Source organism: Onychostruthus taczanowskii, unplaced genomic scaffold (genome assembly GCF_017590055.1).
Source record: "Onychostruthus taczanowskii isolate IOZ18803 unplaced genomic scaffold, ASM1759005v1 scaffold52, whole genome shotgun sequence".
Taxonomy (NCBI): domain Eukaryota; kingdom Metazoa; phylum Chordata; class Aves; order Passeriformes; family Passeridae; genus Onychostruthus; species Onychostruthus taczanowskii.
Genome location: NW_024502791.1, coordinates 38,888 through 65,987, shown reverse-complemented (window position 1 = coordinate 65,987; position 27,100 = coordinate 38,888). Strand labels below are relative to the sequence as shown.

The following is a 27,100-nucleotide window of genomic DNA, read 5'->3' as shown; positions in this document are numbered from 1 at the left end:
CTGCTGAATCTGGTATTTATTCTTTTTAGACATCATTACACTAATATTTTCCAATGATACTCTGATACATCCAGATTGCTCTACATCCAAAGAGTCCCCCAAGAGAGTCAATAGCAGCCCCAATGTAGTATCATCAGCAAATATACTAAACGTGCTTTCAACTCCTGCCTCCTAACCACAGATAAAAATGTTAAACAGGACTGGCCCTAGAATTGAACCCTGAGGAACACCACTGATGAGCTCCTCTCAGCCAGATGTAGCCACATTGACTACTACCCTTTGAGCTCTGCCCTTCAGCCAATTCTTCACCCACTGCACTGTGAACCTGCTCCTCTCACTGCTGGACAACTTGTCCAGAAGGATGCTGCAAATACAAAAAAACCTCATTAAAATACGGAAAAACTGTGTCTACCATCTTACCTTCACCCAAGGTAAGGTCCTCTGACCTTGTCTATAGCACTACACTTTTTTTTTTCTTTCAGAAAATGTTACAAGCACTATTTCGTTAAACTAGAGTCACCTATGAAGTGCATAGCTTCATCAGGGTAGGTAGCTGAAATGATCATGGCCATACAAGGATAAGCTGAGGTAATTTGTCTGTTCAGCCTGGAGGAGGCTGAGGACAGTCCTCATCAGAGTCTACAGATTCTACATGAAAGGAAGCAGAGGCGCAGGCGCTGATCTCCTCTCTGGTGAACAGTGACAGGACCCGAGGGAACGATATGATACTGCATCAAAGGATGTTTAGGTTGGATATTAGGAAAAGGTTCCTCACCCCAAGAGTAGTTGGGCACTGGAACAGGGTCCCCAAGCCTGCACCAAGACAGAGTTTAAGAAGCATTTGGACAATACTCTTAGTTTGATTGCTGGGGCTGTCCTGTACAGGACTAAGAACTGAACCTCCCCGGGCCTCCGGCCGCTCCCGCCGGCGCCCCCTGGCCGCCACAGCGCCGCTGCCCGGCCCGCCGCTCCCGGCCCCGCCGCCACCGCCTCCTTTCGGGGCGGGCCCTGGACCCGCCAGTAGGCGTTGGAGGGGGAGAAAGTAACATGGTGGCCGCTTCCTCCCCAAACGGGAGCGGTGACGGGTGCGGCGGCTCCTGAGGCAGCGGCGGGCGCGGGGCGAAGCGGCGGGGCGGGGGCGGCGCGGCCGGCGGCAGGTGAGCGGCCGCGTTCGCGGCGGCGGCGGCGGCCTGACAGGCGGGAGCGGGGGGAGGCGGGCGAGCCGCCGGGTCCGGCGCCCGCTCCCGCCTCGGGGCGCAGCGCTCGGCGGGGGAACCCCTCTCCTGCCCCCGGCTACATGGCCCCTTCCTTCCCCTCTAATGTGTCCGGAGGAAACTGCCCTCCTCGCCGGACAGGCAGGGAGGTTCGGGGTGTTCCCCCGCGCCTACTAGGTCCCTGGGAAGGGCTCCTGCCCTGACCTGCCCCGGCAGAGCTTCTGCGCCGGGGCTCGTCCTTAACCCGCTCTGCGCGGCCGGGAGGGCGGAGGCGCTTTCTGGACTTTTTCACTATAATTATTACCATGATAATTGTTACTTTCCCTGCTCTCGTCGGGCGCGGCCGCCCCACGGGAGCGCGGGGCTCTGCAGCGGCGCAGGTGGCAGGCGCTGCAGGTGAGTCCTGGGGCAGCTCCCTCCTATATTTCTCCATTTTCCTCTCCCTTTCCAAGCCCCGGCTCCTCCCCTAAGCTCCGGCGTCAGCGAGTTTAACCCTTGCGGTGGTCTGTGCCGAACTGGAGATCGTCGCCGGCTGTTGGAAGGCTGTTAGGATAACAGGGATCGTCCTGACTAAGTCACACTGGTATTTTGGAAGCTAGTCGTATGAATGAGAAACTTAAAGTACTGAAGATGTGAGAACAAGGAAAAGCTAAATGCATAACTTTTAATCAATCGGTATTACCATCTGAGGATATCTCGTGTGTCTTTGCTGCACAGCCAGATAGCCTATGGAGCGGAAAGATCTGGTGATATGCTAGGGCTTTCATGTGTCAAATGGTGAAAAATATTTGCAGACGCTTTAAATATGACGTAAGCTGATTAACTGTGCTTTTAATGCCAAACACAGTCCTCGAAACTGTTGGTTCTGCAGTCTCAGAAGGGATGCAAAAACTGAACAACATTATATAAAATCTAAAGTTAATGTCAATTCTGTACCAATCTTTTTAACACTGTTAAGTCCTCTTGTTAAGATCAAACGTGTTGCAGACATGGACTATTGTGCTGCTGTCCACCAGTGCCTGTGGCTAGCCTTTTATACCTGCATGAGGGCAGGACAAACAACAAACAGGACATTTCATTTGACTCTTTTTTCTTTTTTTTTCCCCCCTCTAAGTTGTGTTAGTGTGACTTGTCTAATATTTTCTTGGCTTACTATGAAGTTTTTAGACTTCATAGTAGTTTTAAGTTTAGGTAAATTTGAGCCTGCATATGGGCATGTTAATAAAAAGAGAATTATTTGCTGTTAGTTTTGTTGGCTGTTTCTTCATGTGAACCAAACACAAAGTTAGTAAAAGTTTTCGCATCACTCTTTTTAAGGTGGCATGTTAGGAGTTAGGGTAGTAAATGTTTTGTTCTTGTGGAAAAAAATAATGGTGGAATACAAACTACTTCATATCTGTTTGGAAAATGAAAGATTTTTTTGGTTTTTTTTTTTTGAAAAGCTGTCATGACCAGACTTAAGTGATTAACCAGACTACTAATCAGCTGTACTAGCATATATATTTCAAATCCTTTGCACAAAGGACACTGACTAAAAAACCTAATAACTGTTAGATAGTTTGTGGATGTTTATATTATAAATATGACTGTAAGTGGTTTTTAAGATTTTTTAACATTTTTTTTAAGAATTGGCTGATACACTGCTTTTTACTATTCCAGTAGATATGAAATGCTAATAGTGCATGTCTGTCTTGAGCAGTACAATGAAGTTTAGTAGAAACCAGAAATATAAATATTAGCCTGCCTACATGAGTTCTGACTTCTGTGTTAAAATACTTACTGGAACAACTTACACTGATTACTGCTAAAATCTCAATGTTTGAATCTTTAAAAAAAAAAGAAATCTTACAAGTTAAGACGGGCATTTTCATAAATACTTATAGATACGTATAATGTTACATGTGACTGTTTATTCTTTGGTTAAGATTGGTCCCTCCATAGCCCAAAGTAAAGTATTGACATCTTTTTGGACCATGTCTTACATATTTGTTTTCTTATTTGAAGACTGTGTGTGTGATTTCTTTCTGATCAACCTTTACATGGTTTTCATTAAAAACAAAAAACCTAGCTCGAGCAAAATTGGAATATTAAATGTTTGTATGTGTAGCATCCCTCTGACTCAACATATATTTAATTCTCATTTGGAGTGATGGTGCTACATATTGTTGAAATATAGTTCTGGAAGTGGTATCTTTTTAAGCTTAGTTCTTCTTTAGGTCTGCATTTGACCAATGGAGAATTGATTTTGGAATTCAACCTTGATATGCTTTAAGGAAAAATGTTCAAGTGTTCATCTTGACATGCCATCTGGGTTTGCTTAAAAATGCAATAGGAGAAAAGTCTCAGTAAAATTTGGTACAAAAAAATATTGAAAAAGTTGTAAGAAGAAGGGAAGGTAGTCTTTTGACTGTTATGTGTAACGGTTAAGCTTTCAGATAGATTTCCATGGTCCCTGTAGGTACAGAGCAGTGTGCATAAAGGCTAGCATGTTTGGTGGCCTTCTTACTGGTTTCGTGGCCTTTTGACTGAAATAACAACAAAAAGTGCCTGCAACCTCTAAATCAGGTCTATTTGTCTAAGGGTAGCTTGCGCTGTCGAAGGCTATCTTTTTCTTCCTCTGCAGGCTAGTTATCCCAAGGCAAGGATTGTCCACCTTCAGCATGCTGCTTTCTTGGATGATATTCAAAGTACTGGAGATCTTGGCATAGGTGACCTGTAAAATAGTTCTTGGGGGTTGTAGTCATGGTTACTAAGTTGTTTCCCATGTGACTTGCCTGATGGTTGTCCATACTGCTTATTCAGATGTGTAAAATGAAAATCAGCTTGCCGCGCTTGCATCATGAGACCTGTTTTCCTCCTGTAGTGCTTCAAACAGTAAACTGAATTTTTTAGGGTTTTCTATCTGCTTTGGAATTTCTGGTTTGCTACAAAAATAATCCCTCTATTAAAATTGTTGCCCATGGTTGTACAGAAATGTGATGCTGCTTCTTTCCCATCTGATAAAAAGGTAGTGTTGTTGGAAATGCAAACCCCTGTAATGATAATGAGAGTGTTTCATTCTGCAAATTTGTGTAGATAAAGGTTCCCAGTTCTCTGTTCTTAGAACCAAAGTGACTTAGTTCAGGAGGGTTTCTGGAGTGTAACATAGTTTCTGGTGCAGTGTTACTGTTTCATGTTCAGTTAATTCTTGTTCATCTGTCACAAAATGTGAGAATGTAGATTTATTCTAAAGTTTCAGGAGTACAAGTTCGCTGTGCTCTGCATTCCAAGCTCTGTTTAAGCAGAAAGTTTTGTCTTGGTTGGTATCTCACTTTAGCCCTTTCTTTCTGCTTACAGACTTTTTGAGGGTATGAATGTAGTCCCAATGTTTACTGTTTGCTTTGGCAGGCAGGAAACTTGAAAAGAGTTTTCAGAATGACTAAGATTATGATTATGGTCTCTGTTGAATCATGCAGCTATTTTCTATATTTTCTTCTTTTTTTAACAGCATCTCAGAGTTGTTGATCAAAAGAACAGTAAAAATGTACCCACAGTATCTTGCTGAATGTTGGCTTGCATTTCATTAAACATTCCATTTGCTTTGTTTCACTTAAATGCAGTGGGCCAGTTTTGCCTTACTCTGCTTTCATCTTTGCATTTAGTGACACTTCAGTTCCTTTCCTTTATTCTCAAAAAGTCTCTAAAGAGACTTGATGCTTTTCAAGCAAAAACCAAGAGCCTGTGTTCCTCTGCCTAAAAGATATTAAAAATAGTGGATTAAAATAAAGGATTGATGTGCAAATTAAAGTCATTCTCTTCTAGCAGCAAAAGCTGAGTTTACAGCTACAAGTGTCCAAAGGCATAGAAGCTTTCATCATCTTGAAATGGAAGTGTTTTGCAGTTGTGAACAAAGGGCAGGTATACCACAAAAATCTAATAATTTTTTTTACCAAAGAGGCAAAACTCCTGATATTCTTGATTTTTCTCTGGACCAGCTCATTTCAATGGTAGTTTTTGTCTTTTTAATTAATTTCAGCCTTTGATCAGTAATGCATAAGCTGAAGTCTCTCTTCTGATGCATTCTTCAGTGCTGCTCTTCTCTTTTGCACATCTTTGTAATGTAGAGGAGTTGACTGCTGAAAGCAAGATTTTTTTTTTCTTCCCTGTTGAGCAACCCAGTGCTGCTGTTCCTGGTGTCACATAACATGGCTCCAGCCCTCATGTCTGTTCTCTGGGGAAGAAGCTATACTCTCAAACAGATAAGAAACCTGACATAGATTGAAGTCTTGTGATTAAAATATCCTTCTGCTTTGTCTACATAATGTGTATATTTTTCTGCTTCAGGAAGGGATAAAAACATGGGAGAAAGAGAACACAGCTAGAGAGCAGCTACTTATGAGCAGCATATGAAGAAGAAGTTCAAGGACTTAATTAATGTTTCAGGAAATTCAATAATTCAAGGCACGTGTAGTTTTATAGTTAAGCCCTGAAGCTTCTGCAGGATATCCATTTTGGTCTAAGACAAGGTTATAGAAAGGAAATATAAAGTAAAATGCTGAGTCACAGCAATAGATTATTCATTTATTTACTCTAATCATCAAAAGGGACTATTTCAAAAATATGGAAACTGGTGTGGCCAGTTCTCAATAGCTGATCAGTCTGCCATCCTCGGAAATAGCAGCAGCAGCTTGCCTACACTACAGAGTCATTTGTACCTGTGCTTTCACAGCTGATAATGAAATTTCATAATTACATTTTAAGTAATTAATGATTCTAGTGAGAATGTAAAATTCTGGTTATCTAACTGGAAGTGGCTGAAAATTGTTGTATTTGCAGGTAATATGACCTTAAGTTTGCTGAGGTGTATTTTTTTCACAGCATAGATAATACCTTTTGCAGGTTTCCTTGAAACAAATCCTAGAAAATAAGCTGTGTCTTTGCCAGAGGAAGTGCTTTCAAGGAGATGAAAGAAATTGAGAAATATTTAATGTATGTAAAACATGTGTCTTGTACCTGTTAAGAGTGCTAAAGCTGCCAAAGATGTGACTGAAGAGCAATATTGGCAGAAGTTAATTTTATCCCAGGGAGACTCAAGTTTCTAGGCTTTCTTCTTCCCCTGTTATCCACCTCCTTTTTTGGGGGTAATTCTCAATGAAAGCCTAACTTTAGGTGCCCTCAATTACTAGCTGAAGTTCCTCTCCCAGTTCCTGCAGAAGGAATATGGGAAGGCTAACCCTATGAAGTTCAGTTTTCTGAACAGGTACCACATACATTTAAGAGAAGAATTTGTATTTGGCAGGAGGAGGAAGAGTACAAGTGCTTTTATTATAAGGTTTCAAAGTAATGAAATCACTGTGATGTGACTTGCTTGTGCTTGGGAACAGTTTGCCTCTCATAGGTCACATCCAGGTTTGTTTTCAGTTCTTAATATTCAAAGGTTAGCAGGACATAAAAGATAAAACTTTTTAACTGCATAAATGTGTTACTATTTTCTCAAAGTTTTGTTGAAACCAGAAAAAGCAAGTGTATATGTCTCCTGTACAATGTTCATTTGACTCAAAGTGAATTCTTGAAGTTAGAATCATCAGTGAAAGACTTTAATTTTTTCTAGCCTTAAAATCTTGCTTTACCTTGGGGATACATCCTTCCTTAGCTTTTTTCTTTTCACTTTTTGTTATGTCTTAGTAGTAAATAAGTAAGTAGTAATTTTCCCTGTACAAGACTGTTCATCTTTTTTTGTGAATAAAGTATAGACATACCACTAACGTTTTCCAATACTAATCAACAGTGTATGCATACCTGGAGCTGTACTGATATAAGAAAATCTCAAGACATAAGTAGAACAGATTTTGCAAACAAAAAATTTTTTTACTAGTGGTGGTGTACTTTCACAGGGGCTTATATTGGAATTCTGAAGAACAGAATTCTTTTGTGGACTTCTGGCTATGCTACTATAATTCTAGGGATAAACAAGATGTACCTAACACAAAATAAAGGGAGAAGTATGTAGTTCAGGATTGGGTAGATGAAATAGCAAGTTCACCTTTGAAAAAAGGCATGGTACACAAACTTTCTTGAAAGAAATACATACTTTCTTAAAAGGCATTTCAAACTCTGATACATATACTTTGCTGCATTTTTGCTTTGAACTCTGTTTGTAGAAATCTGCTCGTAAGATAATTATATGTAAATGTCTGAAGTTCTTTTGGTCTATGATGAACCTGTGAACCTAGTGGCTAATGTGACGTTTCAGTTTATTTTAAAGAAAGCAGAACAATTCCTGTTCAAAGACATTTACAGATTTTCTTTTTTCTTCTGTGAGATTCAGATGTACAGTGTATGTACAGTGTATGTACTATACATCTCAAAACCTCTTCTTCTTAGGCTTTTTGATCCAGCTGATTCTGCTAGGAATAAAAGATCTTACTTACTCAGTCACTCCTCTAATTTTGAACTGTTTTTCTAGTTATATTAGTAGCCAGATGATTCACAGATCTGAGGAGGGAAACTTCTTTGATCCTCAAGTGTCTAATCGTCTGTTGTTCCTTTTTAAAATTCTCACCATTAACTAGCATGCTTTCTGGTATGAATGTCTGAGTTGAACTACTTTGCATTTGTGTTGTCCAGGTTGTTAAGTGTAAAAGTAATGTCACTCCATTTATATTCCTACTCCCATTGTCTATATGGAGCATTGATACTGCCCTAGACCTGGCAGAGGTTAAAAAAAGAGTGTAAAAGATTAAAGCTATCACAGAGGACAGGCTTATGCTCTCTTTTTTGAGCAGGGACTAAAATGATGCTAGCACATCTCTAAGGTAAATCTTCTGACTCCACAACTGTCATCCCGACTGTCCCTTCCTTGAGTGAACAGTATAGTAAAGTGTACAGTGGAGCAGTACAACTGCAGGAAAATGAGGACATTCCACTGCTGAATGCTTGGGAGCACATTGTGAAGGCTGGGATAGGTGTCTGGTTTTGTGGTGGTTTTATTTGGTTGGTTTTTGTTTGGGTTTTGGTTTGGCGGAGGAGGGTTTGAGGGGTTTGTTTTGGTGGTTTTGTTGTTTTGGGGCTTGGGGTTTTTTTTGTTGGTTTGGGGTTTTTTTTGTTTTAGTTTTTTGGAAAGGAGGAAATTGTGAATTCCACTCCACCCTGTGCAGAAAAATGAATGTACGGCGTCTCAAACTTTTTGTGCATGCTACAGCAAATGAGCATTGGGACTATGCTGTTCTGTAAGTCGTGTGGGATCAAATAATGGGATTTCAAAAAAATCTGGAAAAGTCTGAGATCAGTTCTCTAAGAAAATCAAATTAATTCATTCCTAAATGGTTAAATTGGAAATAGAAATGTTAAAATAGCAAATTGTATTCACGATAGTCACAGCCCACTTTAGGAAAACAGGGGCTTTTATTTTAAACCTATTACTAAATCAGTTACTAAATCCAGAAATATATCGTGTGCCAAAAAAGTTTAAAAAACCCACAAAAACATAAAAACAAGTGTGAAGAATATTTTAAATATGAAGACAAGGGCATGTGTTAAATTATTACAGCAATTAATGGCATGCTCTTGACAATGATTTGACTTCTGCTGCCTAAAATTTCTACAGTTTATCCTAGAAAATGAAGTTCCCTGTAACTGTTTTGTCTGAGAATTCTACAGTGTGTTGAGTAATACAGTATTGGTATTTTGAGTATCATATGGTGATATTAAAAGAAGGCTCAAAATAGGTGTAATGTCAGACTTCACATTTATCATGTCTGGTATGTGTTAGGACTTCATGACAGAGAATCACAAGCTTGCTACCCTTGATAGCTTTTCTTCATGTTTGAGGAAAATATTTATTGACACATATGTCTGTATAATTAGTATACTGCTGCAGCTTAAGACCAAAAGCATATTCAAAAGAATATTCTAACTGCTGTCAAATGTGTGCTTTGGACTTAATTTTAAAACATCTTGGCAAATTAGAATTTCTTAATGAGGAGTTGGCAAGAGGATTAAAAGACAGACTTCTGAAGTGTTAATAAGCTCCCACCAAGCTTGAAAAGCAGCTGAGGAAGAATGAAAATGCTGAAGCCAAGTGGTTTGAGGCTGGTTAACATAGGCCAACCAGAAATGGGAATCATACCTCTTGATCGAAACAAGAAGAGCTCAGTGGGTTGGGGATAGGCTGAAGGGCTCTGAATGTGTTTGGTGTGTTGAAGCTGTCAATGAAGAGACCTACAGAAAAGAAAGATGCCTTCCTGCAGTGGTGTGGTTTTTTTTACCGAAAGATAAAAATGAGGAAAGTTGTGTTCTTCAATACCAGTGAGAGGGTTTTTTACTCTGGTTTTGTGGAGCCCTTAGATGATGATTTTAAGTCACATGTGGCTGATTGTATTGTACAGAATACAATCAGCAGAATTCTAGTCAAACCATGATTCTATGATCTGGCAAATCTCTGTGGAGATTCTGGCAAAGTAATTTCCATGTTAATACTTCAATGCTTAGGAGAGAGAGCAATAAGAAAGAGAATATATCTGATTCTTACAGCTTACTTGGAGTAACCTCTTAAGTGAATTTGAAGCAACATTCTTTCTTCTCTCCTTTGTCCTCTGAAAACCAAATCCTAGTCCCCAGTCATCCCAACCAAAAAAAGGCACCAAAATAACTACAAAAAGCAGTCTTGGAGATTTGGGCTCCAAGAAGAAGTTTAGCCACTGGACTTTTTGTCTCTTGACTTTTTTCTTTGCTGTTTTGTTTTTGTTTCAGGCTACTATATTTGGCTTTTTTCCAAAGGAGTTTCCAATTACAGAAAGAGTTCTCTAACAAAGAATGTTTCCAGGGCAGCAGATGTTTCACTCATTACATAATACTGAGCATGGCTAACCTTTAAAGCTTTCTGCTGGGGCAGTAAGTGCATTTTATAAAGTACTTTTCTTGCTCTGAGAACTATGTTGTTGTTGTTGGAGCTATTTTCTTTGTAGTCTTTGGAGTAGTTGCCATCTTCTGTTATGTGAAAGAACACTTTGGGTATAACACTGATGAAACAAGATTAAACTGGTTTATTAAATTAGTATAGCTGGACTGCTTGCTGATTATCATTCTTTCTGTCTCATATCTTTTCCATTTCTGTTTTCTGTTCTTGGCAATAGAACTTAGTTTGCTGGTATCAAACTTGCCTTCATTGGTTCCAGCTTCTTCTCAAGACTGTGAAGGTCAGTTCAGAATTTGAGTTTTGACCTCACATATCTATCTATATGTGCTCCAGTTTTTATACCATTGGACAACTTGAAATTATCATTCAATAGGAAAAATTAAACTGTTGAATATTAATAAGATAGCAGTAGCCTGGATGGTCTGGATTAGGTTGGGTATTTCTTAGATTTACGGGAATTTTTTTTTGTTTGAATTTGTTTTCTTGTAGCCTTTTTTGTTGTTTGTTTGTTTTTTGTGGTAGTGGGGTTTTTGGGGTGTTTTTTTTGTTTGCTTTGGTTTTTGGATTGGGGTTTTATTTTCTCAGCTTAGAAATTTTTCTGAGGTGAAAATTTTCAGACCTCTGCATGTCCTGGATTACAGTGTCCATTAACTTAATGATATTTTTAGTCAGTTTTAATTCATGAGTAGCTATTCATCTTGCTGTCACAAAACTTTGCTTCTGAAAGCTTTATTATGTTTGATACAGGCATTTATATAATCACGTCATTGCCCCACTATTTTGTAGGAGCGCTAACTGGTTTTGCTGGCAGTCAGAAAAAATCAGATTAAAAGCACAGTTCCACTTCTTAAGACAGAATCTTAAATTGTTAGTAGATTGCTTTTCTATCTGATTTTGATTTATTAAACATAAACCTGAAAAATTATGGCTAGTTTCCTCACTTCCATTGAGCATCTTTGCACACAGGACAAGAAAAGAAATGCAAAGAAATTTCAAGGTAATGGGGAACAATAATATATTTTAGGACCAAAGTGCTCTCCACTTTTTGTAAAACATGTGTGAAAAGCTGTGGGACTTCTCAGTAACAAAACTGATGCATAAGTGGCAAAATGTATATGATTGAGAAAACTAGATATTTATTGCTATGTCATTAGCACTTCTTACAATACTGAATTTGCAGAGTCAGTTTATTTCATCTCCACCTCCTCTACCTGTGATGTACACCTTTGCATCATCGGAAGTCTATACTGGAAGAACACAGACACCTGTTTCCCATTATATGAATGGTGTATTTTTTAGTGGCTCTCAAGAAAATGTTAGTAACAAGTTGCAAAAAAGGGACACCAAATACCTGTCCAAATTTTTAAAAACAATTGTTTTCTTTGGTCATTGTAGGAGTAACAGATGAAGTGTGAAAAACATCTTTGCATTTCTTACCTGTGGTGTTCTAGGCTTTGGTGTTTGGGTTCTAACCATGGCAATTTGATGTTAAGATTTATTTATTTAATCAATTTATGTCATACAGATTTTTTCAGTATTAACTGTATTAGATATGTTTGACGTACCAAAAGCTTAATGCAGAAATTATTTGGTTCTCAAACATGCACAGTCTGCAGAACTCAGCTGCTCTGAGAACTGTTTTCTGTACAAGTGGAGGGGAAAAAACTGCTGTATCATCAGATTTTTTTCAGGCTTAGTGGCTTTGCTTCTATGGGAGTTGCTTACCTGAGGTGATTTGCTGTGATACTTCCTACTGTAGTGGCCTGATCAGTTTGGAGTGCTTTGGAAAACTTTACCATCAAGCCTGGTTAGATGCTTTTTATGCCTGGTTTTTGTGTTCATATACAGTGAGAAAACAATCTGGTACACAAACAGCAACTGCAAAGTCAACGTTTTATTCTTTGCATGTGTTCAAATTTGCAACAATTTAGCTATCTGATGCAAAAAGCCAGTCTAGATTATTTTCGGTACCAGACATGGATACAGGTTATTTTCTGGATGAAGTTCAATTAATTCAATCCTAAATCATCCTGTAGGAATGCTTCATTAAAATGCAATAGGCAAGTCTTTTATCTTTCACCTTGTCCTTAAGTTTATTTTTCCAGTGTTAGAGGCCTCTGTAAGATAATCACGATGTAGGTTGTAATATTTTTTAGTTGTGCAACTACTATATTCTCCAATGTTTACTTGAGAACTGCTAGGAAGGAAAGGTCCTGTATTTGCATATTTGCGTGTTCTGACCAAAATGCAGGTGACATCCAGCCATTCCTGTTCCATAGCTGGTTCTGTTAAGATAGGCAGAAGGTGGGCATTCATCTCTGAAGTTATTTTTGCAATTCTGTTTTTTCTAATCCTGAAGTAATTTAGCCAAGTGACTGTAGCTGTTACTTTGTTTAATAGTTTTCATAATAATCTGGTAATGCAATCCAAAAAACAAGGTCTTTAAAAACATTTCTAGTAATTTTTTTCTCTTGCTATTGACTGACTGGCTAATAATTTGTGAACTACTTTTTTTTCTGTTTTAATCCTGTTCAGTCCTAATGGTATGCTGGAAGTAATCTTGCCTTACCTTGTCTTTTGTTAAGGTGTGTATATATTTGTGTGTGTATATATGGATGCATTTTATGTTCTTACACATTGTAAAATATGCTTCAGAGAACTTACCTATAGATATGTCCCTGTGACTTTCCTGTGTGCTGCAATTGCCATTTTAAGTGTTTGATAACTTCCTTGCTCAATAATTCCTCCTGAACTCACTTAATGTTGTGGGATAGTCTAGTTTATAATATTAAGTAATATTAAGTTGTCTGTAATACGCATGCAAGGTGTGATTTCTGCGGTGAAAATGACATGCATGAGCTGGAATCGCACACTTATCTGAGTATAAATGGGTTTGCTTAGAAGTGAGTGTGGTATGGACAAGCACAGTGATGTGAGCAGCAGCACTGAAAGGTATGCTGGAACAGACGAGCAACTGGACTGCCAGCTGCAGTACGCTCTGGTTGTTAAATGGTAATAGTGGGGGCTGTTTGCACTTGCTGTGTACATTTAAGCCTGTGTGGATACATGAGTGTGTTAAAATCATAACTGGATTTCGTGTCTAGAAAAAAACCCCACCAAATAAAACAGTATATAAAGTTTTGATTGCCAGGTATAATCCATAGTTGCATTCCTTACTGCTTTTCGGAATGAAAAACTATCGGAGTCAACTATCAACTTCCTAGTCTTGAAATCTAGTTAAACAGAGACAAAAATTGAGGCAACTAGAATAAGAACAACCATGCAGAGTTATTGAATGTAGTTAGCATTGAGAATCACCTCACTGTGTTCTGCCTGTTGCTGTGGAATATGGCTAGGAAAGGAAAAAAAAAAAAAGCTGAAGGAAGCACTATTGTTGATGTATTCCACTGATGTGTAATAGGAATTTCACTAAGGTGAAATAGCATTCCTACAGGATGACTTAGGATTGAGTTAAAATTTAGGATTTTAAAATTTTAAGATTTTAAAAAACTGAATTCATATTATTAATGCTAACTGCTGTATCCAGTAATACAGCCCTTCAGCATTTTTGTTTAGATTTGATTGTTGTGAGCAGTCCTAGAGACAAAACTTTAATTTATTGTCTAGAACCTCACTGCTGATCAAACTTGCTGTGTTCAGGCCTTCAGGTTCTGCTTTCTCTTGCCCCGTGTGATTAAACTTTATTGTTCTGATTTAGGATCACCTGCTTCTACAAAAATTGGTCTTCTTTGATCATCTGTCATCATCTGTTTCTTGCCGCCAGCTTTGTCATGCTGTTGTCTTTACCACTGTTGCAAAATTCTGCATGGAGCTTTTTATTAAGAAGGCCTGTAGGTCACTGAATAAGGGGTAGCAGTTTTAAACTTAAAGAAGAGGAGTTTAGACATAGGACATAGGACACAATGAGGCTGGTGAGGTGCAGCTTGCCCAGAGAATCAGGGTATCCAGAACTGTGGATGCCACATCCCTGGAGGTATTCAAGGGCACATTGGATTCAAGGGCTGTGAGCAGCCTGGTCTAATGGAAGGTGCTCCTGCTCATGGCAAGGGAGGTTGGAGCTAGATGATGTATCAAGTCACTCTGCTCCCAGCCCAAATAATTTTATGATTCTGGTATTTCAAATGTGTGCAGAAGAGTGACAAGCTGAAGGCTTAATGCAGCTCAGCTGTATCTCTTTGCTGGGTATGAGAGTGATTTAACTTCTTCAAACATGTATTTAAAGGCAATTAAAAATCTTGTTTAAATTTTTTTTGTCCTTTCAGCTTGAACAGAAAGCTGATACTGTTTATCTCAAGAAGTACCTCTTTCTTTTTAATGTGCCTGTCTGAAGTGTATGTGCATACTGTAAAATGCTTTTTATGTGTTTTACGGCACACTTCCAAATTCACTGATTAAAATAAATTCTGCACTGGTTGTTTTGTTATAAAATAAAGATTTAGCTGGCATCAATGAATATTCTTTTATACAAAGGGAAAACACATTGTTCTTCCCATTCCTTCACAAATAGTGCTATTTAATCTCAATACAAGATAAACAATGGTCTGTGTGAATAAAGAATGATATATCTCTCTTCTTTAGCACTCCAGGGAAAGTTTCTGTATTCTCAGAATCTGTATACCCTTCTTCTCTTCTGATTAATTAATTGGAAATAATAGAGAAGACTTGGTCACATAGCTGTATTTTTGTGTTGAGGAGTGAGATGCCTGTGGTAGTCATTGTTTTGTCTACAAAGTTTTGCCTAGGGCAGTGTTTGAGAAACACAGTAATGCTTCTGTCTTACTCAGATGGTAACCAATACGTTCTCCAAGTCTCCTAATGCACTGTCTTCTATCTATCCAGTAATGTCTTTCTCTCTTAAATTAGTGTAGTAAATTCAGTGTTTTCAGTGAATTTAGGTCAGTTCATTTTAAAAGTAAATGTCAGAGCAGAGTGCATGTGCATTTTTTAAACTTCTTTACTGCCAATAGCCAAGTACAATTCTCTTGCTAAGTTAAAGAATTGTACAGAAGTCCTGAGTTAATTTTAACATCTACCTTGCTTGAAATTCTAACTGTAGAGGCTGTTGACAAAATAGATGTTTCAACCCCAGTGAATAAAAAGTGCTGAAGTTATTCTTTGGTCTGGAATAAAACTCATTTCCTGTGCAGTCGGGTTACAAAAATATTTCTAGTTATGAAGGAAAGAACTCATCTTTGTAACTTCTTCAGTCATCTGTGTATGCATGTTACAGGCTTCCACATAGCAAGTAGTTTGTAAGTAGTAGTTTCCACACGCATAGTAGTTTGTGGGTGAGGTCAGTATGTGAAAGAAGATGCAAGTTTAATAAATTGCAATGCCGTGTGTTATCGATTAATCACTTACAGACATTACTACCTTTTCAGGTAGTAGAGTGCTTAACTGAAGTGGAAATACAAGACTTAAAGACCAACTTGATTTTTCTCAGTAAAGCTGTGCTAGTTGGCCTCCTGAGCCCTGTGCTGGTTTTCTTGAGAACACATAAGGTTAGCACTCCAGTTAGAAATGAACTGAAAAAATACCCCTTGATATCCACACGCACTTTAGATGTAAGTTTATTTTGTTGGTTTTGTGCATTGAGATAACAGCATTTGCAACACTTCTTTCCAGGAGCTGAAAGGAATAAGCAGTACTCAATGATTTGCCTGCATATAGGCCTTAAAACCAGCTATTTCTGAATCCAGGTCTTATTCTGGAGTGGGTATATACATACAGTTTTCCAAGAATGCCACCTTCTTGTTATTTGAAGGTGTTATTATTTGTATGGAAATTATCAGATTGGTGTTTGTAACAAACCCTTTCCCTTGGTTGCTTCTGTAGGCGGTTTCGCAAAGCTTATGCTTCCTTTTCTCTAGGACGCTTGTCAAAGCTGTACCATTTTCTGAAGACTTATGCTGACTTTCTAGCCTAATTTTAGACGATAATTTGACACTAAATACCTTTTTAGAATTTAACTGAAGCTTAAGAGACTAGTAAGGAACTGAAGCAAGTTCTAATGTAGTCATTTTTTTCAAAAAATAATAAAAATTATTTTTATAAAAATTGAATCCTTTTCACCAAAGCAATTTCCCTATGAAACCTCTCCTTAAGAAAGTTCCGTGACCTTTGTAAAGATAACAGCAACTTAACTACATTTTTGCTAGAACTTTATGAAGAATTATAAAATTGCATTTTGATTGTGAGAAAGACTATTATGTTCTTAAAGCAGCCAACCTTAAGTGAACTGTGGGAGAGCACACTTTGTCATGTTTCTGGCATTTAGCACTGAAAATATGTTATTTTCTTCAGTGCTGCATATTTTTGCTAAACAAATCTTGTCTTAAGCTAGATGTACTAAGTGCCTTAAAGTGTGGTCTATGCTGGCTGGTTTTGTTTTCCATCTACAAAACTAATTACTGCCCATGGGAATTCCTTTTAGAGGAACATGGGTGGGGGGGGTAGTGGGTTAAAAGTGCATCTTTTATTCTGAATACATTTTTCCTTTTTTTCCCTTCCTTTATTTAAAAAATAATTTTGTTCCTAAACTGCTCTCAGCAAACCTTCCTATTGTGGACTATGAATTAATTGGAAAACAAACTTCACTTAAATAGTTTTTTTCATAACCTGTGTGGGTCCATATGGACATTGGGGTTTGCAATTCCTCGAACACTACTGCTCATGTTCTTAAAATGGAATTCCCAATTTTTGTTTTCAGTTTATTTAGCTTAAAATAAGGTGTCTTTGTAGACTTCAAAAACAAGATGTTTCATGGGACTTGCATGTTTACTTTTTTTCCAAGACATTCTGCATTGTCATTGTGCAACCTGAAGGTAGCAGTTTTTAATTTTAGAATTGCTTTTGTATTTAAGTTTTTAACTGCAAGGAAGCACACTATTGTGTGTTACAATAGAAATCCCAATATTTTCTAATTGTTGAGGTTTTCTCTCAGTCTTGTGATGTACTCATGCTTTCTATGAGCTGTGCTCATAGAAAATGGAGGGAGGACAGTAACTTTTGAAGTTTTTCTTGGGAAAAGTTGCTTTGATAAAACTTAGAATAGATGGGCTCTTAGAAGAATATTTGTTCCCCTGTCTATTAAGAGGAGCAGTGTTCATACTTGTTCTTATGTGAGTCATCACAAAAATAATGGAAAATAATAGTGGATTCATTTTGTTCCCCGCAAGTCCTATGGGGTTTTCTTCCTGCAGTTCAGAAGGCAGAGTATTCTTGGACTTGGTGAATTCTGCTGTTTCTATTTGTATTGGTGGCTGTCTGCTAATTCTTTGTCTATTTATGTTTCTAAAACTGTTGCATTAGTGAAGATCACTATCACTTAATTAAGAGCTATTACTTTCAGGTGTCTTTTGAGTGAACCTGTTTCTTTAAGTCTTTTTTGAAACTGGAGAACAGATTCCTGAAGAGCTGACTTGTAGTGCTTATTTGAAACCTTACTTATCCTTGTGGAAACGGAACTGTTTTGAGAGACTTGGAACATTTGGAAAAACTCACTAAATGTTGTGCTGACATAAAAACTTTTGTGCCAAGTATCTCAGCTGAATTGTCTGGTGACTCTGACTTTTGCCTGCCACATATTACACAGAGATTCTATGAGGTAAAACATAGCCATGGCTAAGAGAAAAGGGTAATGTACACAAGGAGATACAAGTGTATACTCCTTAGCAGCTAATTTCTACAGTTTTATTGATCCCCACTGATGAAAATTTAGCGGTGGATTCTCTTAATTTGCATTCTAACTTTCTGAATCTTTGTATTTACTTTTTCAGATGCTTTTAAATTGTCCTCCATGTGTTTTCCCAAGAAAATTTTCCATTTAACGCATATTTGAGGATAACAGTGCAATTCCAGGAACTTGAGCTGTGATTAAAAATATAAACTCTTGTGAGGTTTTTGATGTATGCTGTTATTGTTACTGTTTGGGTTTTTTCCTGCTCTATGTGCTAAAAGTGAGTGTAGGCAATCATTTTAATGCTGCATTGAGAGAGCATGATACTGAGCTGTGTGAACATGACCCAGTTAATAAAAGGCTGGAACATTTAAAAAAGGTTTTGGGTAAAAAAAACCAAAAAACAAACAGGAGGATGCCAACTGTTGCTGTTTTTATCAGCTTTTTCCAGTAATTAGATTTCAATTCAAATGGTATTTTACAGATTGCAAGGTATTCTAGCTCAGGACTTTAAGAGGAGCAGGGAGTGGATGGTTTATTTCTTTATTTCTTTCTTTATTTTTATGATTCTGCAAACAATTCCAAGCATCTGAGCGGCAAACTGAAACATCTTAGACTTCACAGTTTTATGATTAATCCAGTGTAAGTCAGTGCTGCTGCTGAAAGGGTCATACTGCTACTGCTTTTGTGCTGACACAGGCAATTGCTGAAGAGTTGCTCTGGTTGAACACTAAGTCTCTGCCAGGTTAGCATTCAGTCAGAGCAATTTCTTGTTCCAGTTCATGATATGGCCACACAAACTGTAGTTCTGGACAGAAGCGAAGGTGGAAACTAGCAGTGGCAGTGAGAGAAGGGACCTTTTAACTGAAGACCAGTTTATAGAGATGAAGTTGAAGCCACTCCCCCTGCATTTCTTCTGACTTGCTTAGCTGTAAGGCACTTTATTGCTGGTTTATTGCTTTTTATGACAGTAAAAGTAAACTGAGGCAAATTTGTCCCTAAAGGTGATAGGAGCTTCACAGGTAGCTGTGGCTCTGGGGTAATTTCCTTGTTCTTCAGGAGATGTAGGCACTTGAAGAACAAGGAAATGATGACCTGACACATAAACCTTTTATTATTCCTGTTGATATGGCATCCACATGTTTTAGGCATAAATACAGTCATGTAAATGACTGTCCCTTGGCCTTCTCCTTTGCTTGGGAGCCAGACTCTTCTCTGTCTCTGTATGGATTGCCCTACAAAGCTGTTAGCCAAAGTGTTTAGAGAACATTGTAGCAGCAGTGTGAAAAGTATTATGGAAAAATATTTTACAAGGTGCAGGTACATTTCCTTTCAGGTTTGAAGGGATTTGAAAAATTGTTATTTCAGTGTAAGAAAATAAAAACTGTAGTCAGAATATAGAGGTACAACAAATTTACATGAAGTTATTTCCCTTCCCTTCCCTACTTTCATCTCATGCTACAGTAGTTTACAATATAGTGTTGGGCACAAGTTGCATAATCTTACGCTAAAATTTCTTAGTAAATATGCAGGATGGATAACTGATTTTTGCCTCAGATGAGTATTTAGTACACTTATTATCAAAAGTCTTAGACTTGTGTGCTGTGAAGATCAAAAATACCTTTTAAATATAATGTTAGTAAGAAAGAGCAGGATAGGAACAGGAGCATAAATCAGGTTGCATGGAACAATGTTACACTGCCTTCATCAAACCACCTTTCTTTCAGCAGAGACAAGTGTTTCTGCAGTTTCTGCAGTTAGACTTGGGCATTTTGAATACAAGAAACTTCTCAATGTTGGTGCACTAATTATTTTGGTGGTAATACCCACAAACCACTGCTTCTTGGTAGGTAGGACCTTGGCAGCTATGGCAGTCTTGTTTTCAGAAATGGGAACTAGACTTCATTACTCATTACCTTTTTATGTGGGATTCCTGGAAATCCGGTGATGGAAACAAGGAGATCCAGAAGAAAGTCATACTTAGCTTCCTGAAGAGGTACAACAGTATTCAGGCTCATTGCTTGACTGCTACTGTTTAAATATGTCTTACTCATCTTGTGAAAATAAAAGATTTAATGGGATTTGGGTGCTTGAAATTGTACTTGAGGTAGTTGAGCATAGGCTGTCAGCTAGGTTTGCTCTTAATAGAAACTTATGTTTCACTGCTTTAACATTATGTGCTCAGTGAACATTAGGGGTGTTTAGAGAACAGCTCTTTCCAGATCTGGAATGTGCAGCTGAGCAGTGATGTGTACTTTCTGATCAGCTGATGAAATGTGGGTTTGGATGTGTGATTTTTGTAAATGACTTCCAGATGTTACAGTTGCCAGCTGAGTGTCTCAAGACTGCACTGTTAGGTCTATGTTATAAAACAAAATGGATGAATTATGCAGAAGATAAAGTGGTGAGCCTGTACTTGCAATTGTTCTCTCTCTGTCAAAAAAAAAAAAAAAAGACAAGGTGATTCTGTGGTCATATTGCTCACAAGCAATGGCAGAAAAATATGGATGCTCTTAGACTGGGATGCCTACATGAACATATAGCCCGTAAAGAGCTTGGGCAGTCTAATAGATAGCACAAAGGAATTTTATGTGTAGCTGAAGTGTTAAGAGCTTTGAGTTATCCTATATCTCACTTCAACTCCTTGTGCTAAAACGTTACAGTTGTGGTGTTAGAACTGAAATCTGATCTCCCGCAGTGTCTTTCAGTATCGTTTTTGTACAGCAAATGTCAAAGTTCGTTTTGCAGTTTCCATAGAATTTTCATGAACTCTGTATATAACTCTGTATTTTTCTATTTGCAAAAATTTTTTTCAAAAGATCTAAACACTCATAGTTGCTGGGAGAAGGGTTTGAGATTGAAAGCAGAGTTTGATTTCTCTCTTTCTTTTGCCCAGGAGTTCTGACGTAACCATGATAGAAGACAAAGGTCCACGAGTGGCTGACTATTTCGTAGTGGCAGGGCTCACTGATACAGACACCGCAACCCTCCTGGACCAGGAAATCAGCCGACATGAAACGAAGTCAACTGGTCCCAAGGCTCCAATTACTGACATTGCTGTGATAATTAAATCAGCTGGTGAAACTGTCCCAGAGGGATATACCTGTGTTGAGGCCACCCCTACAGCCCTCCAAGCCAACTTAAACTATGGGAGTCTAAAGAGTCCTGAACTTTTTCTGTGCTACAAGAGAGGCCGGGACAAACCACCTCTTACTGACATCGGGTGAGATTTCTATTGCAGTTCAGTTCCTCCTTCAATAATGATAAAATTTTACTCTTAATAGATGATGGTGAAAACAGACGTGAAAAAACTTCTTAAAAAGTCCTCTTTGAATCTGTATTCCTGAGTGTGTGTTTCTGTATCGAATTCATTGAACAAAGTGTCAGTCTTGTAGTGAATATGTCTTTTTACAATTAATGATAATGTTTTAATTTAAAAGATGGGAGAGAGAGATGAAGCTGATAAAATATGAGAAATTAAGTTCTCTGCTGCAGTTTTGTGAAAGATGATTGAATAACACAGAATTAATTTGTAGAAAATATGTAGTCCAAATCCAGAAACATTAACATGCTGAAAATTATGACTTCAGAAGTCAAAAATTATCGCTTTGGAATTCACTTTAATGCTTATGGTGAAAGATATAACTTAAAAATATATAAGGACATTGTAGAACTACTGGGGATGTAATGAGAAAGAAAATAGAGCCTGGTTGTGGGGTGGTGTTAAAATTATGGCAAAATAAAGAATGTGTATTTTTCTCCCTACTTAGTTATTAAATAAATAGTAGGGAGTAAAAATCATGCATCTATATATATTCTATAATACTTTTAGTTATTTTCATTTATAAACGTAAATGCTTTGGCTTGAAGCCTACATACCCTGTTTTTGACCTATAATTTATGTGCTTACTGACAAACAGTGTCCAGTCATGGGGAGACTGATAGTGTAATCTGAATAACAAAAGCAGCTTCATGGCAAGACAGTTCACTCCTAAGGATTATAGTTTGAGTTGTATAATTAAGCTGGTACATTCTAACTTGTGTTCATCTTGGTCATGTAACCTGCATTCCAGTAGGTGATTTTTAACCTAATCTTTTCCCATGTGTATGACTGGCACTGCAAGAAGAGACACTACAGTGTGAAGTTACATTTTATCTGATTTTTTGTACTTCATGAAGTTCTTACAGAAGAAAGAATTTCTACAGGGAGTGTTTCCTCAAAGGAAGTAATGAAAAATCAGTCTTCAGCATGTGCCTTTAAGGAAGCAGCTTGGCTAGCATATGTGTATTTGGTGTGTCTCCCACCTTAGGAGCTTGAGTGTTTGGGGAGATTTTGTAAACAAAGTAGGCAAGTAGTCGGCTGAGATGATGGCATTAGGCAAATAGTATTTATTCTGTATTTTGTTGTAGACAGATCTAGTTAGGATGTCACACCTAACACATTATGGCAGTCTTTTCTCTCTGAGCAATGATGCATATTCTCCCCCTGCTGTTCCTCCTGCTTTGCAACTATATGCAAGAGATGGGTAGAGCAATCTTTTTTTATTTGGGTTTTTTTTTCTGTGAATTCCATTGTGTTTAGATAAAAGCAGAATTCAGGCAAGAAATGTATATCCAATCTGAAGGCTAATTTATGCTGCTTTCTGTTACTTTGTCAAAGAACCAGTGTGAAATAATATTTTACCTTTGAGCCAGTCTGACATGCTGAGTGAACTCAATATGTACAGGAAGAGTACGTCACTTCAAATGGCGAGATGTGTATTCTTACATTAAGAGTTAAAATTGAGTTATGTCACAGTCAGAGCATTCAAATGATTCTTGATGAATGTTTTTGTCTGTCTATGTATTTATTTCAGTGTTCTTTTTAGGGAAAGTAGTTAAACAAATGCTATTTGGTGAAGAGGGAGATAGGGGTATCCTCTACTGTTTGTCTGCAGCTTTCCTTGTGTTTGTATTTCTGTGTGCTACATCCTCATTCCTTTCTATTTGTCCACTGCTTGTTGAATCAAAGTGTCTGTAAGTTGCTAGAGTGAATTTTTGCTGCAGTTACTTCCTTGCACACAGTTAGGCCATGGATGTTACATTTCCCAGAATTAATCAGATTAATTAGTTGGACAAAATATTAGTTGGAAAAATAAAGGTTCATTCCTAGGATAAAAGATCTCTAAGATCCTCTTCATAAATGTGGCTGTAAAATGTAGTATCTTAAGCTTATATGTCTATGAAATAATTAATTTACTGTCATTCTGTTGTTTTCTTCACCAGTTTTTTTGCTGATGTTCCAGAAAAAGACAAGAACTGAGATTAGAGATCTGTTTTGGTTATGTGGAGCGAGACTTTCAACCAAAATCTCACTTCTTTGTTTTACACTTCAGTTAGGAATCTGTTAGCACTCCAGCATATGTTTCTTACACTGAAGAAAAAACAGACAGAAAAATGGTTTTTTAAAGTAGAAGTGGTTTTGCAATTCATAACACTTGGTATAGAAAAGAAAGAATATCAGATTTCTTGTCTGAAGCAGAGGTTCTTGTAATACCAAGTAATGCAAAAATTAGGTAGCTTGCTTTATGTAAGTAAAGAAATTATGATTTTTAAATTTCTAAAAATTTTTTTAAAGTGGTATGGGAGGCTTTCATTTGCTTAGGGTTTCTTTGCTAAGGACCTTGTGATTCTATATGTATGATTTCTGAAAATGTCTGCAGGTATATCATTTGAACAAATTGATGATGATGATCTTCTTCATTAGAGATGTGTTTCCAAAAAGAAAATGAACCCAAATTTCAAGAAGGGTGATAGAAACTGGAGGATGTTCTCCGCAGTCACCGTCTTCAATTGTTCCTTAATCCCACCACTGTGACAAATGCAGCTGGGTGTTTAGAACAGTGTAGGGTAATAATGATGAAGCTAGTAACTTGTTTGTTCAGACAAATAATAATAAACATGGCAGTAGAAATAAAAGTCTTTTAAATAATAAAAGTCTCTCAGTCTTTTCCCTTTTCTTGATCCACCACTTTTCTGACCTTACAATATTTACGTAAGTTCCTTTATTATTTCAATACTTGAAAAATGAAAGAGGAAGAGGAGTTATAAAGGCGTATTTTGCCTAAGAACTCTGAAAGACAGGATCATGTTTGGACCTAGAGAAGGAGGAGTCAAACTGGACAGCAGTCTTACACAAATGCAATTCACAAAAGTTGACTGTTTTGAAATGGTTTTCCAGAAGCAAAATTTTCTATGGTTTATGGTTTTTAACTCAATAGCCACAAGGTTGTATTTCTTCTTTCTAAACTCTGGTACCTGATGCATAGAAGTACACTTTTAAATCAGTAGAACTGGGTGTGAGAGAACTTCCACATACAACGTCAAACAGTCTTACAATGAGATGATAAGATTCTTTTGGTCTTTCTTGCAAAGGACTAACATCTAGAGGAAACTGGTTTTCATTTTGCTTGAAGTGAAACTGTATTGACATTGATAGAATAATGTAGCAAATAATGTGTACTTAGGATCGAGAGCAAACTATAAATGTAAAAAGGCAGGAAACAAGTCTAACTGTGATCAGTAATAATTAATCAAAGGCAGACACTTGGAAGTTGAAACAAGTAGAAGTAAACTTACCCTGTCAGGGAGGACATTGTATGCACAGGGTGTCAGGTGCACTATTTCATGCATCACTTCTGAATATTTTCTCTGAATCATTAAAACCATTGTTTAATTTCAGTAATTCATGGGTGGTGGCTTTCTTCTGTTTGCTTGCAGATACAGCATCGTACTATAAGTTGAGAACTATGCATGAGGTTAGGAAGTAGTGTGGCTTTAATAATACTTCTCTAGTGTACATGTAGAGGTGTGTGTTGCTTTCATTTTCTTTTTTCTTTTGGTGAGAGGTGAGCCCACTGATAAAGTCTTGAACACTTAAAGTATTTTTCTTACAATACTTGTAAACCTATTAAATTGGAGTGCTGGAACAGTCTGATTAATTCTGTCCTTCTCATAAGCTGACAGCTGACAAATCTTTCTGGAATAAATTTATAATTTTTATTTTATTTAAAATACATGAAACTGAAATAAAACTGAAACTTTTATTGGAGACTGCTCTGTTAGTATTTTCTTCTGATTGATGTAGACAGTGATGTGAAGAATTCATGTAAACGCCTTATGCACTATGGATGTGCCCTGAGAGCTGCCACCATTGTAGTTGTTTGGGCTCTTTAACTTTTGTTTAAAGTTTGTTTGAGGTTCTTTAACTTTATGGAAAGGGTAACCCAACAAAAAGAGCAAAATAAGTGTTTTTCCAGAATGTTACTCTAGTTTAGAAGTAGTTCAGATACACGTACTTTTCTATAAATATTTTGAACCAGCAGGTAGTATATTAACACTAATGTTGCGACCTGGAAATGCTGGTACTGGGCTGGTTCTGAGAGTACACGTTGTTTAAAATGTTCAAAGTCTGGTGGTCAGACTTTGTTGTAAAGACAGAGTCTTTGCAACTGAAACCGTTGTTGAATATTGTTGTCCTCCATGAACGAGTTGAATAAATTGGCAGCCTGGTAGCTGCATCAGTCTAGTCACAACTCATGTGAGTTCTTTGTTTTTTTAAAGTATTCTATGACTGTAATTTATGTCTGTCATCAATACTATGACAAGATGTGTTTTTTCTCTTAAATCATAATAAACAGTAATATTTGCATATTTCAATTTAACGATGGAAATAGTCTTTAAGTCATTTTGGAAGTTTAATAATACTTTTTTTTAAAGTTCTGAAGATAGTTGGATATGAAAAAAGACTCTTATTTTGGCTTAGACACATGACTTTTTTTCGAATGTGTACTTAGTACTAGTCTGTCAAACATTTAACCAGAGGGAAGAGTAAATATGTATTGCGGGGTTATTTCTTATTTTAACATTGTGAGGGACTATGAGTGAGAAGCTGGAGATCACAAAGTACAAAGGTTTAATGTGTTACCTTTATCCTAAGTCTTGTTATGATAAAAACTGATTTGAAGGTGACAAGTTCTCTGTATGTACTGCAGAGAACCAAGCAAATGGAGCCACTGCTTATTGGGGTGTGGAATGGGAGATAAAGTTTGCCCTGTAATAGCATCTGTGCATTAAAAATGTTCAGATGTATGTTTTGACTTCCACATTTTTTCTCACAGTGACTTTCTAATAGCTTATGTTAGATAGAGAAACGTTATAGCTTATTTAGCTGCTGTGAAGCTGTTAAGGATCTTTCATTTTTTGCTAAAAATATGATGATCTAAGTTAGTGATCTTGCAAAAATAAAGAAGTCATGCACCACATGAATGTTGCTGTACAGCCATGTATAAGATATACAAGATATATAAGATATATTCTGCTTTCTAGGTGTACAGTCAATTGTACTTACTATTTCTTCCTTTACTGTGGAACAAAGTATTAGTTTGTCTTCCTGCCTCATTGTCTTAAGCACTGTTGTTCAAGCTGTGAATGTCAGTTATTACTGGGCTTGGATTGTTTTTTTCTGTAAAAATTCATCTGGGAAGCAGACTTCTGTCCTCTGCTATGCTTTTCCAAAAATATTTATTTAAAAAACCAACCAACCAAACAAAAAACCCCCCAAAACCAAAAAATACTTAACAAAAAACCCCAGAAAAAAACCCAAGTTTTAAAAGATTTAGCAGTAATTTTAGTGATTAAATTATCCACTGTGGTGTGTCCAAGCAATATAAAGTGGAATTTGTATTTATTTTTCATTGTTAGTGCAGCATCTCAACTAGTTATATAACTAAATCCTTTTCAATGTAGCTTGATTTTATTTTTCTGTAACTCTGGTTTGTTCCCACAGAGAATTCAGTATAGTTTGAAATATTTCTGAGCAGTTTCTTCAGCCTCAGGTGCTGCATGATGAAAGAGAATATGAGATTCATGTTAAAATGTTGCAATGATGACATAAGTTGCTAATGGATGGACAGTTTCTCCAAATTCACTCGAGTAACTTCATATCTATTTGAATGCACATGATAGTGTTTCCTTCCTGTGTGCAGAGTTCTCTACGAGGGGAAGGAACGCATCATTTCAGGCTGTGAGGTGATACAAGCTACTCCGTATGGTCGTTGTGCTAATGTTAACAACAGCTCGGCTTCCTCGCAACGCATCTTCATCACCTACCGAAGGGCCCCTCCAGTGCGACCCCAGAATTCACTGGCAGTGACAGATATCTGTGTTATTATTACCAGCAAAGGGGAAACCCCTCCTCACACGTTCTGTAAAGTGGATAAGAATTTAAACTGTGGGATGGTGAGTATCTGT

The 27,100-nt window shown here is 37.4% G+C and overlaps 1 protein-coding gene across 2 annotated transcripts in view; it reads left to right on the top strand.

Moving 5' to 3' along the window:
* Window positions 1–1,021: 1,021 nt before the first annotated feature.
* DENND4C (DENN domain containing 4C) overlaps window positions 1,022–27,100 on the top strand; it is a 63,793-nt gene continuing 37,714 nt past the window's right edge. The window contains exons 1-4 of one of the 2 annotated variants that reach the window (XM_041416526.1): window positions 1,050–1,157; window positions 5,538–5,636; window positions 20,706–21,032; window positions 26,836–27,088. In XM_041416526.1, the coding sequence (XP_041272460.1) occupies window positions 20,722–21,032; window positions 26,836–27,088 (564 nt within the window). In that variant the 5' untranslated portion in view covers window positions 1,050–1,157; window positions 5,538–5,636; window positions 20,706–20,721. Of the gene's footprint in view, window positions 1,158–5,537; window positions 5,637–20,705; window positions 21,033–26,835; window positions 27,089–27,100 lie in introns of both variants that reach the window. The other variant, XM_041416527.1, reaches the window with a different exon arrangement.